This window comes from Ranitomeya imitator, chromosome 2, assembly GCF_032444005.1.
Source record: "Ranitomeya imitator isolate aRanImi1 chromosome 2, aRanImi1.pri, whole genome shotgun sequence".
Lineage (NCBI taxonomy): Eukaryota > Metazoa > Chordata > Amphibia > Anura > Dendrobatidae > Ranitomeya > Ranitomeya imitator.
Genome location: NC_091283.1, coordinates 644847446 through 644863999, shown reverse-complemented (window position 1 = coordinate 644863999; position 16554 = coordinate 644847446). Strand labels below are relative to the sequence as shown.

The 16554-nt window shown below is 44.5% G+C and overlaps 1 protein-coding gene across 1 annotated transcript in view; it reads left to right on the top strand.

The window, feature by feature from the left end:
- LOC138665397 (cobalamin binding intrinsic factor-like) overlaps positions 1-16554 on the top strand; it is a 122914-nt gene that overhangs the window by 56226 nt on the left and 50134 nt on the right. Inside the window, exon 3 of the mRNA XM_069752836.1 lies at positions 12052-12195. Coding sequence (XP_069608937.1) covers positions 12052-12195 — 144 coding nt within the window. The remainder of the gene's footprint in view (positions 1-12051; positions 12196-16554) is intronic.

Sequence of the window (16554 nt, the reverse complement as noted above, 5' to 3'; positions counted from 1 at the left end):
ATATTGCCCAGTCACGTAGTATATTGCCCAGCCACGTAGTATATTGCCCAGCCACATAGTATATTGCCCAGCCACGTAGTATAATGCCCAGTCACGTAGTATATTGCCCAGCCACGTAATATACAGCACAGAGCCAGGTAGTATACAGCACAGAGCCACGTAGTATACAGCACAGTGCCACGTAGTATACAGCACAGAGCCACGTAGTATACAGCACAGAGCCACGTAGTATACTGTCCAGTCACGTAGTATATTGGCCAGTCACGTAGTATGCACCATATCCCTGTTAAAAAAAAAGAATTAAAATAAAAAATAGTTACATGCTCACCTTCCGGAGCCTCCGGATCGAAGCGGCCGGTTACCGATGGTCCTCGCGCGCTCCGGTCTGAAGATTGCATTGCGGTCTCACGAGATGATGATGACGTAGCGGTCTCGCGAGACCGCACGTCATCATCTCGCGAGACTCCAATGCATGCAGCGGTCACCGGGGCGTCACGAGGAGCATCAGTAACTGTCCGCTTCGATCCGGAGGCTCCGGAGGGTGAGTATGTAACTATTTTTTATTATTTTTATTATTTTTAACATTAGATATTTTTACTATTCATGCTGCATAGGCAGCATGAATAGTAAAAAGTGGGTCACACAGGGTTAATAGCAGCATTAACCGAGTGCGTTACACCGCGGTCAACGCTGCCATTAACCCTGTGTGAGCGCTGACTGGAGAGGAGTATGGAGCGGGCACTGACTGCGGGGAGGAAGGAGCGGCCATTTTCTTCCAGACTGTGCCCGTCGCTGATTGGTCGTGGCTGTTTTGCCACGACCAATCAGCGACTTGGATTTCCATGACTGACAGAGGCCGCGACCAATGAATATCCGTGACAGACAGACAGAAAGACAGACAGACGGAAGTGACCCTTAGACAATTATATATATAGATGCTCTATTTATATTAGAAGTTAGAATCGCGGACAAGCTAAATTTAAGAAAGGAGGGAGTGTGGCGCCCTATAAAGTCAGGCGTCACAAATGTCTGTGAATTCTGATGGTGTGAGAAGCCAGCTTTTCAGTTATTTTTACATATACACATGTAATTAGAGTTAAGGTTATTATGAAATCTGGTGGGTAGCACCCCCGCAGGAGAACTAGCAAGCCCAGGAGAAGCAACGCTGCGCCCCTGGAGATTGGGTGGTGCTGGAGATAAATAAGGACAGCCAGTGTCTTTGCTGTGGTCGCTGTTGGGACTCCACTGAAATCTGTGCAGCCACATGGGACATAGTGTCCTACATGGTTCAAGAAGTGCCCATCAACTGCTCCAGTAGAAGCAAGTTTTTTTCCTGTTGCACATGAGGTCTGGACATTGCTTATTGAGATGGGCTGATATTGCATCCCTTCCATAAGTTTCCCTTTTTATTTGGCAGAGGACGACCCGCTGGCCAGTGAGACCACTGTGACTGTTGGGCGCCATTACGCCACAGCTCAGTGGAAGCCGACTCAGTCACTCCCACCTTTTAATATTAATAGGGAATCTCCTACACTAACCGAGAAGTCTAGAAAAGTCCACAATCTTGATTGAATAAACCAGTAGCATCCATGGCACATTAACCGTGACCTTCAGGTCATCCTTCAACCTTTAATACATATGTGGGTGGTTCCCACTCTATAAGGTTGCTGCTTCAATTGCCATTTTAAAGCCCAGATAACATACAGTATATAATGCGGTGGATATTGAGATGGAAAATACACCTTTATATATTTTATTTGTGGAAGTGGAGTACTGCTAATGAAGGATAAACAAGGCTTCTGACTTACTTCTCAATCCTGACACTGTAGCAAACTGTTCCAGGGTTCATAGCAGATTCTGCAGTGAGAGAAAAAGATTTGTTACCATTAAATTTGTGTTTGGTCAACATTGACTCTAGTCATATTAGGATTGTCATGAACCATGAGAGCCATAGTTTCTATTGCAAAACAAATTAAGGTGGGAAGTGGTCTGACGGGTAAGGTTTCTCCTTGTGGAGAGTGACATACCAGCTCTGGCTTGTCAAGGTAAGGAGGCTTATTCACCGTGCAATGCTCCTCTGGGAAATTTTATATGCAAATTGCCTCTTCAGAGAGAAATAGGACTTGAACTCTATAGCGCCATTTGTTGGTAGTAGCGATCCTACAAGTCACAATCAACTCTTTATCGAGTCTTGCAATATGACTTAAGGTACCGTCACATTTAGCGACGCTGCAGCGATCCAGACAACGATCCCGATCGCTGCAGCGTCGCTGTTTGGTCGCTGGAGAGCTGTCACACAAACAGCTCTCCAGCGACCAACGATGCCGGTCCCTTGGTAACCAGGGTAAACACCGGGTTATTAAGCGCAGGGCCGCGCTTAGTAACACGATGTTTACCCTGGTTACCAGCGTAAACGTAAAAAAAACCAAACACTACATACTTACCTTCCGCTGTCTGTCCCCCGGTGTTCTGCTTTTCTGCACTGACTGTGAGCGTCAGCCGGAAAGCACAGCGGTGACGTCACCACTGTGCTCTGCTTTCCGGCTGTCCGGCGCTCACAGTGCAGAGAAGCACAGTGCCGGAGGACAGACAGCGGAAGGTAAGTATGTAGTGTTTTTTTTTTTTTACATTTACACTGGTAACCAGGGTAAACATCCGGTTACTAAGTGCGGCCCTGCGCTTAGTAACCCGATGTTTACCCTGGTTACCAGTGAAGACATCGCTGAATCGGCATCACACACGCTGATTCAGCGATGTCTGCGGGAGATCCAGCGACGAAATAAAGTTCTGGACTTTCTGCGCCGACCAACGATGGCACAGCAGGATCCTGATCGCTGCTACCTGTCAAACTGAACGATATCGCTAGCCAGGATGCTGAAACGTCACAGATATCGTTCAGTGTGAGGGTATGTGCACACGTCAGGATTGCATCAGGATTTTGTCAGGATTTTGTCAGGATTTTTCATCAGTATTTGTAGCCAAAACCAGGAGTGGGTGATAAATGCAGAAGTGGTGCATATGTTTCTATTATACTTTTCCTCTAATTGTTCCACTCCTGGTTTTGGCTACAAATACTGATGAAAAATCCTGACAAAATCCTGATGCAATCCTGACGTGTGCACATACCCTGAAGGTACCTTTAGGATAAAAGCCAAATCAGAATCTCAATTTGCAGACACAGGGTTTAGGGTTATTGGCTCTCGTCATTGCAAAGTATGAGATCTGATTTGGCTAGGTGGAAAAGTGGGCATTTCTGGAGTGTGCATCTATAGATATGAATGAGATTAATCTCGGATGTGAAGAATTTCAATGTTCAGAGTGTATTTACCACTAACGCAGCAAAATTCCACAATTTTACCATGTTTGACTGCAATGTGTGCATGCTACTGATGGCTAAAGCTCCCCTTTTACCACAATTAGCAGTTTCTTATGCTGTGACACTAAAATGTAGACTTAAAGCAGGAGCATACATAAAGTTAATGGAGTCCCATAGCAAAAGTTTTCATTTGGCCTTACCCTCTCTCTTCCCTCCGTCTTCCCTAAAAAAAACAATCTGGGGGAGTAGACGGGGTCATATCTCCCAACTTTTATAAACAGGGAAAGAGACATATATTGTGGCACTACAGTAATGATACCCCTTTGTGTTCTCACAAAACCCCTTTCATGACTCACCTTACCTGTTACCTTGGGGCAGTGCTCAGGTCCGTGCAGCATGAGTACTGATGCTCCGTGTTTCAGGCACATCATAGTAACATCATTGTGTGTGTCTCAGACTCACATGCGCAGACTAAATGGTAGATCATGTAGCCTTTGGCTTCCTGATTTACCATCTTTATCAATGGTAGCGCATACTTGCTGTCAAATGACTGACTGCTCCCAGGTTCAGCACCACATAATCTTCACAGCACACAGTGTGAACGATGTGATTATTCACAAGTTTGCAGTGAGAGTGATTGCCGACTTGTGGCCTAAGGGCTCTTTTCCATTTGCGAGAAACACGTCCGTGTCTCGCATGTGAAAACCAAGCTGTGGTGCCGGCACTCCAGAGCGGAGCGTGCGGCCGCATAGCAATACAGGTCCTTCTCAAAAAATTAGCATATAGTGTTAAATTTCATTATTTACCATAATGTAATGATTACAATTAAACTTTCATATATTATAGATTCATTATCCACCATCTGAAATTTGTCAGGTCTTTTATTGTTTAAATACTGATGATTTTGGCATACAACTCCTGATAACCCAAAAAACCTGTCTCAATAAATTAGCATATCAAGAAAAGGTTCTCTAAACCAGAGGTCCCCAACTCCAGTCCTCAAGGCCCACCAACAGGTCATGTTTTCAGGATTTCCTTTGCATTGCACAGGTGATGCAATTATTACCTGGGCAAGACTAAGGAAATCCTGAAAACATGACATGTTGGTGGGCCTTGAGGACTGGAGTTGGGGACCCCTGCTCTAAACGACCTATTACCCTAATCTTCTGAATCAACTAATTAACTCTAAACACATGCAAAAGATACCTGAGGCTTTTATAAACTCCCTGCCTGGTTCATTACTCAAAACCCCCATCATGGGTAAGACTGAGTCTGGTGTGGAAACATCCAGAGCCACCGTGCACAGGCGTGTGCAGGAAATGGGCTACAGGTGCCGCATTCCCCAGGTAAAGCCACTTTTGAACCATAAACAGCGGCAGAGGCGCCTGACCTGGGCTACAGAGAAGCAGCACTGGACTGTTGCTAAGTGGTCCCAAGTACTTTTTTCTGATGAAAGCAAATTTTGCATGTCATTCGGAAATCAAGGTGCCAGAGTCTGGAGGAAGACTGGGGAGAAGGAAATGCCAAAATGCCTGAAGTCCAGTGTCAAGTACCCACAGTCAGTGATGGTGTGGGGTGCCATGTCAGCTGCTGGTGTTGGTCCACTGTGTTTCATCAAGGGCAGGGTCAATGCAGCTAGCTATCAGGAGATTTTGGAGCACTTCATGCTTCCATCGGCTGAAATGCTTTATGGAGATGAAGATTTCATTTTTCAGCACGACCTGGCACCTGCTCACAGTGCCAAAACCACTGGTAAATGGTTTACTGACCATGGTATTACTGTGCTCAATTGGCCTGCCAACTCTCCTGACCTGAACCCCATAGAGAATCTGTGGGATATTGTGAAGAGAAAGTTGAGAGACGCAAGACCCAACACTCTGGATGAGCTTAAGGCCGCTATTGAAGCATCCTGGGCCTCCATAACATCTCAGCAGTGTCACAGGCTGATTGCCTCCATGCCACGCCGCATTGAAGCAGTCATTTCTGCCAAAGGATTCCCGACCAAGTATTGAGTGCATAACTGAACATTATTATTTGATGGTTTTTTTGTTTGTTATTAAAAAACACTTTTATTTGATTGGATGGGTGAAATATGCTAATTTATTGAGACAGGTTTTTTGGGTTATCAGGAGTTGTATGCCAAAATCATCAGTATTTAAACAATAAAAGACCTGACAAATTTCAGTTGGTGGATAATGAATCTATAATATATGAAAGTTTAATTGTAATCATTACATTATGGTAAATAATGAAATTTAACACTATATGCTAATTTTTTGAGAAGGACCTGTACATGGAGCTGCACGCTCCGCTCCCAAGTGTCGGCGCCAGAGATTGGCTTTCACATGCGATACACGGACGTTTATCTCGCAAGGGGAAAGGAGCCCTAAGACTGGAAAACACCTTTAAATGTGCAGGAAATCAAAGAGCCTCTAAAAGCCAAACAGTGCAAAACAAATTCTGAAACTGAGTTCCACATCTGATTTTTAGCCCCAAATACCTGGATTTAAAGTATCACTCTGTTGGATTTTTTTATTTTCATTTCACCATCAGTTACAGTGCCTTGCGAAAGTATTCGTCCCCATGGAACTTTTCAATCTTTTCCCACATATCATGCTTCAAACATAAAGATACCAAATGTAATTTTTTCGTGAAGAATCAACAACAAGTGGAACACAACTGTGAAGTTGAACAAAATGTATTGGTTATTTTAATTTCTTGTGGAAATTCAAAAACTGAAAAGTGGGGCGTGCAATATTATTCGGCCCCTTTACTTTCAGTGCAGCAAATGCACTCCAGAAGTTCATTGTGGATCTCTGAATGATCCAATGTTGTCCTAAATGCCTAATGATGATAACTATAATCCACCTGTATGTAATCAAGTCTCCGTATAAACGCACCTGCTCTGTGATAATCTCAGGGTTCTGTTTGAAGCACAGAGAGCATCATGAAGACCAAGGAACAAAACAGGCAGGTCCGTGATACTGTTGTGGAGAAGTTTAAAGCTGGATTTGGATACAAAATAATTTCCAAAACTTTAAACATCCCAAGGAGCACTGTGCACGTGATCATATTGAAATGGAAGGAGTATCATACCACTGCAAATCTACCAAGACCCGGCCGTCCCTCTAAGGCCTCTTTCACACTTCCGTTGTTTGCCATCCTTCGCAATCCATCGTTTTGGGAAACAAACAGATCCTGCAAATGTGCTTGCAGGATGCGTTTTTTCCCATAGACTTGTATTAGCGACGGATCGTGCCGGATGGCCACACGTTGCGTCCGTCGTATTTTGGCGGACCGTCATCACAAGAAAAGTTTAATGTAACTTTTTTGTCTGTCGCGTCCGCCAATTTCGACCGCACATGCACGGCCGAAACTCTGCCCCCTCCTCCCCGGACTGCAGAATGGGCAGCGGATGCGTCAAAAAACTGCGTCCGCTGCCCACATCGTGCACAAAATTCACAATGTCCGTCAGTACGGAAAGAGGCCTAAACTTTCATCTCAAACAAGGAGAAGACTGATCAGAGATGCAGCCAAGAGGCCCATGATCACTCTGGATGAACTGCAGAGATCTACAGCTGAGGTGGGACAGTCTGTCCATAGGACAACAATAAGTCGTACACTGCACAAATCTGGCCTTTATGGAAGAGTGTCAAGAAGAAAGCTATTTCTCAAAGATATCCATAAAAAGTGTTGTTTAAACTTTGCAACAAGCCACCTGAGATACACACCAAACATGTGGAACAATGTGTTAGGTGTTGAGTTTCCGCCGCTGCACAGGGAGAATCTCGAACCATGTCTTCTGCGGTCTTCCATTCTCCTCCAGCTGCAGTGGAACCTGCTCAGCGGAGACGTCAGTCCCAGCAGCAGTCTTAACGCCATCACAATAAGTATCCTCTGCCCTTGATGTCTGAGCTCTTTGATAGGCTTCGGGGAGCAAGGGTATTTACTAAGCTAGATCTGCGGGGTGCTTACAACCTGATTCGCATCCGTGAGGGGGACAAATGGAAGACGGCTTTTAACACCAGGGATGGGCACTATGAATACCTAATGATGCCCTTTCGGCTCTGTTATGCCCCAGCCATTTTCCAAGACTTTTGTTAATGATATCTTCTGGGATATGCTTTCCACCTCGGTCGTAGTCTATCTGGATGATATTCTCATCTACTCTCCGGATATTGACTCCCACCAGAGAGATGTTTGCATAGTCTTTGACCTCTTACGGGTGAATTCCCTCTACGCTAAGTTAGAGAAATGTGTGTTTGAGCAGGAGTCCTTACCTTTCCTGGGCTATATCATCTCCGCCCAGGGATTGGCTATGGATCCTGCCAAATTACAAGCTGTGATGGACTGGCAAGAACCCCATTCTCTTAAAGCGGTGCAGCGCTTTATGGGGTTCATTAACTATTACCGCCAGTTCATTCCTCATTTCTCGACTTCGGTAGCTCTTTTGGTAGCCCTCACCAAGAAGGGAGCAAATCCCAAATTTTGGTCTGAAGAGGTCTCCAAAGCCTTTACTTCTATTAAGTCTCATTTTGCTAGCGCTCCCATCCTACATCGCCCCGATGTAGATAAGCCGTTTATAATGCAGGTGGATGTCTCATCCGTTGGTGCTGGAGCAGTCCTCTTCCAAAATGATGCTCAAGGTCGGAAGCATCCTTGCTTCTTCTTTTCCAAGACCTTCACACCAGCGGAGAGGAATTATTCCATCGGGGACAGGGAGTTGATAGCAATGAAGTTGGCTTTCTCAGAATGGGAACATCTTTTGGAGGGGGCTCGCTTTCCCTTTCAAGTGTTCACAGACCACAAAAATTTGGTCTACTTGCAAACAGCCCAGCGGCTAAATTCTCACCAGGCCAGATGGTCCCTGTTCTTCTCCCGGGTCCATTTCACTCTCCACTTTCTATCTGGGGAGAAGAACATTCGTGCCGATGCTCTCTCTCGCTCCATTGTATCATCTGAGGAGGAGGAAGATTAGCCTCGGCTTATTGTCCCTTCTGAGAGCCTGAGAACCATTGCTCCGGTTTCGCTAGAGTCTGTGCCCCCCCGAACAAGACTTTTGTTCGTTCAAATTTGCGTCCAGAGGTTCTCTCTTGGGCTCACTCGTCCAGGGTGGGTGGACATTTTGGGACCAAAAGGACGTCTGAGTTGCTGGCGAGGACGTACTGGTAGCCACATATTTCCAGTGATGTCGGAGATTATGTTCGGGCGTGTGTTTCCTATGCCAAAAACAAGTCTCCTCAACAACAGCCGACTGGGTTGCTTTACCCCCTACCTGTGGCGGACAGGCCCTGGGAAATGGTCGGGATGGATTTTGTGGTGGGCTTACCCAAGTCTCGTAGCTGCACCATTATCTGGGTTATCAACTACCATTTTTCCAAAATGGTGCACTTGGTGCCTCTTCCACGGCTACCTTCTGCACGGGTCTGGCAGCATTGTTTATCAAACATATCTTTCGCCTTCACGGTATGCCGAACAAAATTGTCAGTGACCGGGGTCCCCAGTTTGCATCTCGGTTCTGCAAAGAGCTTTGTCGTCTACTTAGCATTGAGTTGAATCTCTCTTCAGCATATCATCCCGAGACAAATGGGTTAGTAGAGAGGGCCAACCAGACCCTGGTCACATATCTGCAACATTTTGTTTCTGCCAGGCAGGATGGCTGGGCATCCTTGCTACCATGGGCGGAATTTGTCCTTAACAATGCCGTAGCCGATTCCACTGGTCAGACTCCATTCCTCCTTAATTACGGTCAGCATCCACGGGTTCCTGTGCCTATGCCTGTGTCTTCCGCCGACTCCAGGGTGGCAGACTGGGCTGTGGAGGCACAGGACATTTGGGACCGCACTCAGGATGCCATCCGGGCTTCCAAGGAGAGAATGAGGTCCTCACCGATGCACATCGGCGCCCCACTCCAATCTTTGCTCCTGGCGACTTAGTGTGGCTCTCCGCACGTAACATCAGGCTGCGAGTTGAGTCCACTAAGTTTGCACCTCGCTACTTGGGTCCCTTCAAGGTCCTCGAACAGGTTAACCCTGTGGTCAACCGTCTGGCTCTTCCTCCATGCCTAGGTTTCACCAACATCTTTCATGTGTACCTTTTAAAGCCCGTACACAAGTCTCAGTTTTCCGAGTCATCTGCCGGGACATTGGGTTCGTCTACGGATGATTACGAGGTGAACTCTATTTTGGGGTGCAAGGTGGTACGTGGCAAAAAATTTTATTTGGTGGACTGGAAGGGTTATGGCCCAGAGGACAGGTCCTGGGAGCCTGCTGAGCATATTCGAGCCCCGCAGCTCATTGCTGCCTTCGAGCGTAGCGAGGTCCAAGGAGGAGGGGGGATAATGTTAGGTGTCAAGTTCCCGCCGCTGCACAGGGGGAATCTTGAGCCATGTCTGCTGTGGTCTCCCATTCTCCTCCAGCCACAATGGAGCCTGCTCAGCGGAGACATCGGTCCCAGCGTCTGGCTCAGGCTGATACTGGACGACTGGTTACTGCTGCCCTTTCAAGTTCTGTCAGTGTAGCCAGCAATGTTTAGCAGCGAGCAGGTCTTTCTGGGACTAAGTCCCGCTTTTCCCATACTGAGCATGCCCACGGGACGACCTCCCATTGGAGGTCTGGGGTCACATGCTCAGGTCCTGTAGCAGCTCCTATTTGACCACCAGGAAGGTCCTTGTCTGCTACAGCTATAAAAGGTTTGCATGGCCGCACGGCAATGCGCTAGTATCAACCTTTGTTTTGAGCCTTGCTACTGTGTGGTCAGGTTTGTCAGGGTTGGCTGAAATAAGCCCATAGAATACCGGCACTTCCGGTGAGGAGTTTTGTGTGTTTGGATTCAGTTCTTGGCTGAAATAATCCCCTAGAATACCGGCACCTCTGGTGAGGAGTTGTTTGTGTGCTATGCTGACTGCATGACCACAGTTTTGCTTTGTTTGGTAGCTGTCTTCCTCTGTGAGGTTAACAGGGCACAGCTTTTCCCTATCCATGCGATTCTGTGAACTAACAGAGTTTGCTAATACTGCCATATAGCACCGCCAATTGCTAGCAGCAGGTTCCTCTCCTGCACGGTGGACCCTGGGTTGCGAATGCACCTATTATTACATATATTTATACTCGGTTCCCTAACAGAAGGTGCTCTGGTCAGGTGAAACAAAAATTGAACTTTTTGGCAACAATGCCAAATGATATGTTTAGCATAAAGGCAACACAGCTGAACACACCATCCCCACTGTCAAACATGGTGGTGGCAGCATCATGGTTTATACCTGCTTTTCTTCAGCAGGGACAGGGAAGATGGTTAAAATTGATGGGAAGATGGATGGAGCCAAATACAGGACCATTCTTGAAGAAAACCTGTTGGATTCTGGAAAAGACCTGAGATTGGGACGGAGATTTGTCTTCCAACAAGGCAATGATCCCAAACATAAAGCAAAATCTACAATGGAATGGTTCACAAATAAACATATCCAGGTGTTAGAATGGCCAAATCAAAGTCCAGACCTCAATCCAATCGAGAATCTGTGGAAAGAGCTGAAAACTGCTGCTCACAAACGATCTCCATCAAACCTCACTGAGCTCGAGCTGTTTGCCAAGGAAGAATGGATAAGAATTTCAGTCTCTCGATGTACAAAACTGATAGAGACATACCCCAAGCGACTTGCAGCTGTTATCACAGCAAAAGGTGGTACAACAAAGTATTAAGTTAAAGGGGCCGAATAATATTGCATGCCTCACATTTCAGTTTTTGAATTTCCACAAAAATTTTAAATAACCAATACATTTCGTTCAACTTCATAATTATGTTCCACTTCTTGTTGATTCTTCACCAAAAATTTACATTTGGTATATTTATGTTTGAAGCCTGATATGTGGGCAAAGGTTGAAAAGTTCCAGGGGGCCGAATACTTTTGCAAGGCACTGTAGGTGTCAGTAAAATATATGTTCCATGGTTGTAGTAAAATACTTACCATTCGCTGTCTGCTGATGTTTCTAGCACTGTTTCAGCCCGTTGTTGCGTTCCAATAGATGCTACTACACAGGTGCTGTCGGCACCTATTTGCTAGAGAAATACAAAATTTGGCTCCATGAAATGGTGCAAGATATCATCGAATGATCTTCAAAATAATAAAGTTACCCTAAGGATCCAAATTGATATCCTAATTAGAACACCTCTATGCTAGCGAGTTGTTGAGGATACCTAAAACTTAGTGTATTCATGTCTTCATTGTGAAAATATCTTGGGAAGGATCTATCAAGAAATTAATTAGTTGCATACATATACATGCCAGCTGTCCTAGTTTTGGTAAGACTGCCCTGATGAACGACAAACGTTCCAGCAATTTTGTGGCATCCTAGACAGAAGAGGTTGGATATTACATAACCCCATTCACAAATAGACGTTTCTGAGCAGAATTGGGGTGAAATAAGTCCTATGGTTTATTGGGGTGGGATGAATCCAAATTGCTAAGTGCATTATTGGTAACTATGTATGCATATATTATCTGAGTTTAAATTTAAACTTAGCCATTTAATATATTTTTGCATTGTGCTAGGTATAGTGGTATACTAACATACTAATAAGTGGTATACTAACACGGAGAGCAGACACATATGGGACTAGACATGGTTAGCGTTTTTGACTTTCAACCTTTTTAGGATTCACATTGATTTTACACTTTTTGATTTGTGAGCAGATTGTCTAACTGTTGCTGATTTTTTTTTACTCTCTTCTCTTTGTAGATGAAACATTCACTTCAGGAAAAGTTGCCCTTTATGTCCTTGCTCTGCAGTCCTCATGCTCTGACCCCACTGAACTTCCTAATAGTAATACTGACCTTGTTCAGCTCCTCGAAACCAAGACTCAGGAAGAACTTGACAGCATTAGTAAGTGTCAAAAAGTGCAAGAATCGATTTTTGTATTTGGAATCTGAAACATCATTCCACATCTTTAGATCCAGATGCCAACTATTGTATTTTTTAGACTTAATGATTGGCAAAAAAAAATATTGCAAAAAAATTTGTTCTTCTTATAATTCGCATTTACGGTGCATTGACTCAACTCCTAGAATATTGCTTATTGAGCAGCTACTGTAGTGTACCCTGGTCCTGTAATAATAATAATAATAAATTAATATTTAACATCAAATAGTGTACTGACCATTTTCACAGCCTACAAAGTCTATCGTATGCCTGCAACTGAAAGTTAGAATATCAATTTCCAACAACGATGAACTGACACATGAGCAGCAAACCATTTCAGTAATTCCTTGATACTGTTCAGAGTCACAGCTGGTTTTGAAATTTGCCTGCTTTAGAAGCTGCCTTGTGGTACCTGTTCATGAGACGCCAAGTTAGGAGAAGAATCACGATTCCACTGGCCTGCCTGCTTATGGCCTGCTTATGTCCTCTTCCATGACACTTTCGATTAGTCCCTAGAATGTGGCATCCCAGTGGCATCACTGGGATATGGATGGGTGGTGACCTACGAGTGTCCTTAGTGAATATAATATTAATCCACTCATCTACCCTAAAACACAAAGATAAGTAGTATTTAACTTGAAAACCAAGAATACAGACATCTACCCCTTGTGACAAAGTCACTGGCAAAGTGCGGGAGGGAAGATATATTTCGCTGAGGCTGTTAGCTTCAGTGATTTAAAACCCAGAAGTCTTCCTCCTGCACATTGAGTGTTGTGAGGGGTTAATTAGCCATTTTGTTGAAGGGCTTGGTTTTTGTGGACAAGCATTCAGCAGGTGAGAGGTTGTCCACTTTATCTCTATCCCAGGGTGTGGTCTGGGGCTTAAATAGTCGACTTCCAGAAGCAGTCGGTGTTGAATGGGGCTGGAGAGTGGTTCTCCAGCGTTTAGTGTCCTGAGGAGGAAAACTGAACCTGTAGATGCTAAGTTCTCCAGAGCGGGCAGATCCCCGCAGGTTTGTGGACTGTGATTTACCACTTTGTTTTGCCCGAACGGCTGTGTTTTTTCTCCCTTTGTGTTGGTTTATGCCATTTATATAATAAACCAACAGAAGATTTAAAGAGACAGTGTACCTGTGTCTACCTCCGTGTGCAGCTGAGTGAGACAATCTACCACACCCTCCCCTACCACACCACCCCTGTCTGATACTCACCTTCCTGGGATTTCATCTGTTTTTGCCACCACTACAGTCCATCTCCTGCAGTTTGTGACCTACTGGCTGCTCCAGTGTTTGCTGGAGAGAGCCAAATGTCACTAATCAATGTAACTCTATGAGAGCCTCGTTCTGGCTGTCATAGACTTACATTGAGAACTTGTGACGTAGCTTTTGACTTCCAACAAGTCAGAAGTTCCACTCAAAAGATGGTGCCACGTGACCGTAACGGTGCCGAAAAACAGAGAGTATGCGGAACGGTGAGTATATGACTGAGGTCAGGGGGCTTATTTTTAAAGCATGGATCCAGCGGTGAAAAGAAAAAATGCTGGAGTGGTGCTTTAATACCCACATACCTCATGGCTTAAATTTGAAACTTGACTTGATTTTACACGATTGAATCTTGTGTTTTTTCTTTTATGATATACTTTATAGTTATTGTTCTTTCTTTTATTTTCTTGTTTGAGTATTGTTAACATTGATGGAGAGCTGCTTTTATATCCGCCGACACCTGAGAATCCTCACAGCACACAGTGTGCTCGATTTGAGGATTCACAAGTCTGCAGTCATACAGTGACTGCAGATTTGTAATTTAAGACTCTTAGGTGTCAAGTTCCCACCGCTGCAAAGGGGGAATCTCGAACCATGTCTGCTGCGGTCTCCCATTCTCCTCCAGCCAATGGAGCCTGCTCAGCAGAGATGTCGGTCCCAGCGTCTGGCTCAGGCTGATACTGGGCGACTGGTTACTATTGTCCTTCCAGGCTCTGTCATTCTAGCCAGCAATGTTCAGCAGCGAGCAGGTCTTTCTGGGACTAAGTCACGCTTTTTCTCATACTGAGCATGCCCACGAGACGACCACCCATTGGAGGTCTGGGGTCACATGCTCAGGTCCTGTAGTAGCTTCTATTGGACCACCAGGAAGGTCCTTGTCTGCTACAGCTATAAAAGGTTTGCATGGCCGCACGGCCATGCGCTAGTATCAACTTAAATTTTGAGCCTTGCTACTGTGTGGTCATGTATGCATGAGGTCAGGGTTGGCTGAAATAAGCCCCTAGAATACCAGCACCTCTGGTGAGGAGTTTTGTGTGTTTGGATTCAGGTCTTGGCTGAAATAAGCCCCTAGAATACTGGCACCTCCGGTGAGGAGTTGTTTGTGTGCTATGCTGACTGCATGACCATAGTTTTGCTCTGTTTGGTAGCTGTATTCCTCTGTGAGGTTAACAGGGCACATCGTTTCCCTATCCTAGTGATTCTGTGAAGTAACAGAGTTCGCTAATATGCCATATAGCGCCGACTATTTCTAGCAGCAGGTTCCTCTCCTGCACGGTGGACCCCGGGTTGCGAACGCACCTATTATTACATATATTTATACTCTGTGCGTTCCGCCAACCCTAACAAAGACAGGAAACCCCTTTAACCTTCTATATCCTGCACCTGTTTTCGTATTGCTGCCCACACCCTCCACCAATGTTCTTTAAACATTACATATAAACAAACTCTTTTAAATTTACATCTGCTCATCTATGACTAAGGATCATTTGCGATCTGAAATTCTTCGGAGATGTAATATTTGCCTTTTCCCTAATAAGTTACTGGATATCAAATAAAGCATTGAAGATTTTTTGACATTATGGTGATAGATTTCTCTATTTGCTATAATCAGGTACATCTTTTATTATTTTCCATTACTAAGGTGGAAAGTTACAAAAATTACCACTGCATTCTGTGGGTTTTTACTTTCTCTTTACTGTCCATGTTTTCTCTCTTTAGCTGTAACAGAGCAGTGAGCTCTTCCATGTGTGGAGCTATATGATTTAAAGGAAGATCTCAGTTAGATCTTTCCCTGCAGCAGCTCTCAGCCCGCTCATTGCATTTAGGTTTTTTCTTTTTTTTTTAAAGAACTAAAGTGCTTCCATATAGATAATTCCAGGGCAGCTACCAGGAATTTCAGGACCCCACAATGGCAAAGTTTTTGGGCCCCCTTGAGACTCTGCCCAGGCTTCACTGCAGGTCCAATGGCACCCCTCGAACCTTCCATAGTCCCACTGCCCACTCTTGGAAAAACTCCACATCTGCACCACGCACTCACTAACTAATCACACATTAACATCGAACACTAAATCACATACATAGCCATCAGCTTTTGTTTTGGGCAAAAGATTTTTTAAGCCTGTGACCACAACAAGGTAGACGTTTTAGCAGGGCCCTACTTGACTCTAACCTTTTAAACATTTCTTAAAATATCCAATACTCTTTTTAGGTATATTTTAATATATTTTTTCTTTAAGAGAATGTGTCACATAATTTTTTTTAAAATGACCATAATACTATATACAAGAGACAAATACCGTCATACCATGCATGAACGGACCACATATTACCACCACATAGTGACTGAACAATACCAAATACAGGGCCAAATGTCACCACACCATGACCAGAACACATATTACCACCACATAGTGACCGACTAATACCACATACAAGGGACAAAATGACCAAATTATGCCACATACAAGGGACAAATACCACCAGACCATGACCAGGCCACATATTACCACCACATAGTGACAGAATAATACCACATACAAGGGGAAAAAATGGTCACACCATGACCTGATCGCATACTCCCACCACATAGTAACCGAAAAATAACACATTCAAGGAACATATACTGCCACATCATGACCAGACCACATATTATCACCACATAGTGACCAAATAATACCACATACAAGGAATAATTACCACCACACCATGACCAGAATATATTACTACCACATAGTGATCGAATAATGCCACATACAAGGAACAAATAAGGCCACACCATGACCAGACTACTTATTACCATCACATAATGACCAAATACTACAATACTGATCAAGAATAAAAAACACAATACTACGTACCATTATATACAGGAGCTCTGTGTATAGTGTCAGTGGACACGTAGTACAGTGATCACAGTGACATTATACACAGGAGCTCAGAATATAGTGTTAGTGTACAAGTACGGTAATACAGAAATCATTAGTGACATTTTACACAGGAGCTCTGTACATAGTATACAGTGTATAGTGTCAGTGTACATGTGATACACTGACTCACGAGTG